The sequence below is a fragment of the Aegilops tauschii genome, chromosome 6 (assembly GCF_002575655.3).
Source record: "Aegilops tauschii subsp. strangulata cultivar AL8/78 chromosome 6, Aet v6.0, whole genome shotgun sequence".
NCBI classification, from domain to species: Eukaryota; Viridiplantae; Streptophyta; class Magnoliopsida; order Poales; family Poaceae; genus Aegilops; species Aegilops tauschii.
Window position 1 is genome coordinate 495,763,530 of NC_053040.3, and position 2,538 is coordinate 495,766,067.

General features: G+C 57.1%; 1 protein-coding gene across 1 annotated transcript; it reads right to left on the bottom strand.

Moving 5' to 3' along the window:
• Positions 1-656: 656 nt before the first annotated feature.
• LOC141026266 (uncharacterized) lies at positions 657-1,544 on the bottom strand. The gene has a single exon (XM_073502281.1). The coding sequence runs from the start codon at positions 1,542-1,544 to the stop codon at positions 657-659; it is 888 nt and encodes a 295-aa protein (XP_073358382.1).
• Positions 1,545-2,538: the final 994 nt, after the last annotated feature.

Sequence of the window (2,538 nt, forward strand, 5' to 3'; positions counted from 1 at the left end):
ATTATCCTGTCTCCAATTCTTGCCTTTTGCGCAATGTTGCTTCCAAGTACCTCCCTACGGCTGACCATACATTTTTCCATTCTTTGATTGTCATGTCTTCACCGGTTTTAGAATGTTGTTGCCGGAGCCTCGCCTTCCCTCTCTCAGGAGCCCTCTCTCTCTCTGCCACTCAGCTCTGGCACAAACCAAAGACGAAACGAGGAGGAAGAAGGAAGAACAGACACAGATATTGCCGATGCACGAACACCACCGCCGCTCGAACGGCGTATTTTCCTTGAGCACGAACTCAACTCTCCAGCCTGTTACAATGATAGCCGCACGGGCTTTATACCGGAGCCGGCACTAGGGCACGAACCCATGCCTCCCACTCCCCTGCGCCCGCGATCCGCACGCTCCGCTCGTGCCCATGACGCGCTCCGACGCGAACGACACACAGCGAGCTCCAACCGATCGCCCGTGATCTTCCCGTGCGACTCGCCAACAGACTACGCACGCATGCACACACGTCGGACCCAAGTCAGACTATGGCCAGACTATCTACATGTCACACACTACCCAGACTATGGCCAGACAATGGCTCGACGCGGCCACGGACCGCACCCAACGCGACCACCGCACGCACGCGCGCGCACGCCGCGTTCTGGGCTCGCCGTGGCTTATTGCCCTACACTTCTCCCCCTAAGCCACCGCTCAGAGGAGTCCGCCATCCTTGACGCCGACGTCCGCCAACATTGCATGCTCGCCGCCGGTGCCCTCCGCAGCTTGGGGCATTCCCTCTTGAAGTGGCCGCGCTCGCCGCAGCCGTAGCAGCGACCGCGCCGGTTGCCGCCATTGCCCGACGCCACGCTCCGGCCGTCGTCGTCGTCCCGAGCTCCGCCGTCCCGACGCTCCCGCGCTGCCCACTGCGCCGCCGTCATGAGAAGCTGCTCCCCGCCGCGCTCGCCGCCGTCTTGTCCACGGCGCCGAACACGCTCGTCGAACGCGCGTAGCCGCCCGAGCGCCTCGTCGAACGCCATCGTCGTCACGTCGTGGAACTGCTCGATGCCCGCGACGACGGGGAAGAGGCGATCCGGCACCGTATCCAGCAACTTCTTGACGAGCGCCGCGTCGCCCAGCGTCTCCCCGAGGTTGGCATACCTCGCCGCCATCGCCGCGAGCCTCCCGCCATACACGTCGAGCTCCTTGTCGTCCGCCATATTTAGGCTGTCGAATTCGCCGCGCGGCGTCGCCAGCCTCGCCGCGCAGACCCGATCGGCGCCGACAAACCTCACCTTCAAGGAGTCCCATACCTCCCTTGCGGTGAGCTTCGTCGACACCTGCAGCAACACGTCTTCCGGTAGCGCTCCGAGCAGCAACGCGCGCGCCATCTTGTCCTTTCGCGCGTTCGCCGCCGCATCTCCCGGCGCCACCGCCTCCCACACGGTGTGCACGTCGAGGATGGCCTGCGCCTTTATCGCCCAGACGGTGTAGTTGTCCACCGTGAGCATCGGCATCGCCATCGACGCCGATCCGCCCGCGCCTCCGCCATGAGGGACGAGCGCCATGGTCGCCGGTGATCGCCCGAACCGAAGCTCTGTATACCAAATGTTGTTGCCAGAGCCTCGCCTTCCCTCTCTCAGGAGCCCTCTCTCTCTGCCACTCAGCTCTGGCACAAACCAAAGAAGAAACAAGGAGGAAGAAGGAAGAACAGACATAGATATTGCCGGTGCACGAACACCACCGCCACTCGAACGGCTTATTTTCCTTGAGCACGAACTCAACTCTCCAGCCTGTTACAACGATAGCCGCACGGGCTTTATACCGGAGCCGGCACCAGGGCACGAACCCATGCCTCCCACTCCCCTGCGCCCGCGATCCGCACGCTCCGCTCGTGCCCATGACGCGCTCCGACGCGAACGGCACACAGCGAGCTCCAACCGATCGCCCGTGATAGAAATCCGATATGGACAGGTGTGATTCGTAGGATGACCTGGCCGTATGTTCAAAACATCAAGGCGACCATTCTGAAACATCAGATGAGGCACACAATCCTTCGGGATTTTCTGTTGAAAAACGTAGTAATGACTTCGTAGTTAGCAATGTAGTTCAGTTTTAGAAGAATTTATGCAAAACATGCACGGATGTCGTAATAGTAAAAAATCTTACCATGGCATCTCCATGGATGTTACCATAGTTCAACACGTGCACTAGTGGCACGTATTGACCATAATGTGGAGGAGTTAGATAATAGATATTGTAATTCTCAATATCAGTACAAAATGCGATCAGATGATTTTTCTCCTGATAAGTTAATTCTGTGCCATCGGTGTAGTAGGTTATGTCTACCATCTTCCGCACATTTTTTGAAGAAAGAAAATAAGCTATCAATGGAAATAGGCTGTCAACTATTTTGAAATAAGCAATATAAATTACTTAATAACTATGTTTGAGAAACTCACATAGTGGTAGAATTGGAAGCGTATCAACAAGGACCCAAATGTCCAAATTGTCTTGGGCGATGTCAGGATCACCAAGATCCATGGTGACAAGCATAGCCTC

Bases quoted from the DNA above. Each gene is read 5' to 3' on its own strand.
- LOC141026266 (XM_073502281.1), bottom strand. From the start codon at position 1,544: ATGGCGCTCGTCCCTCATGGCGGAGGCGCGGGCGGATCGGCGTCGATG.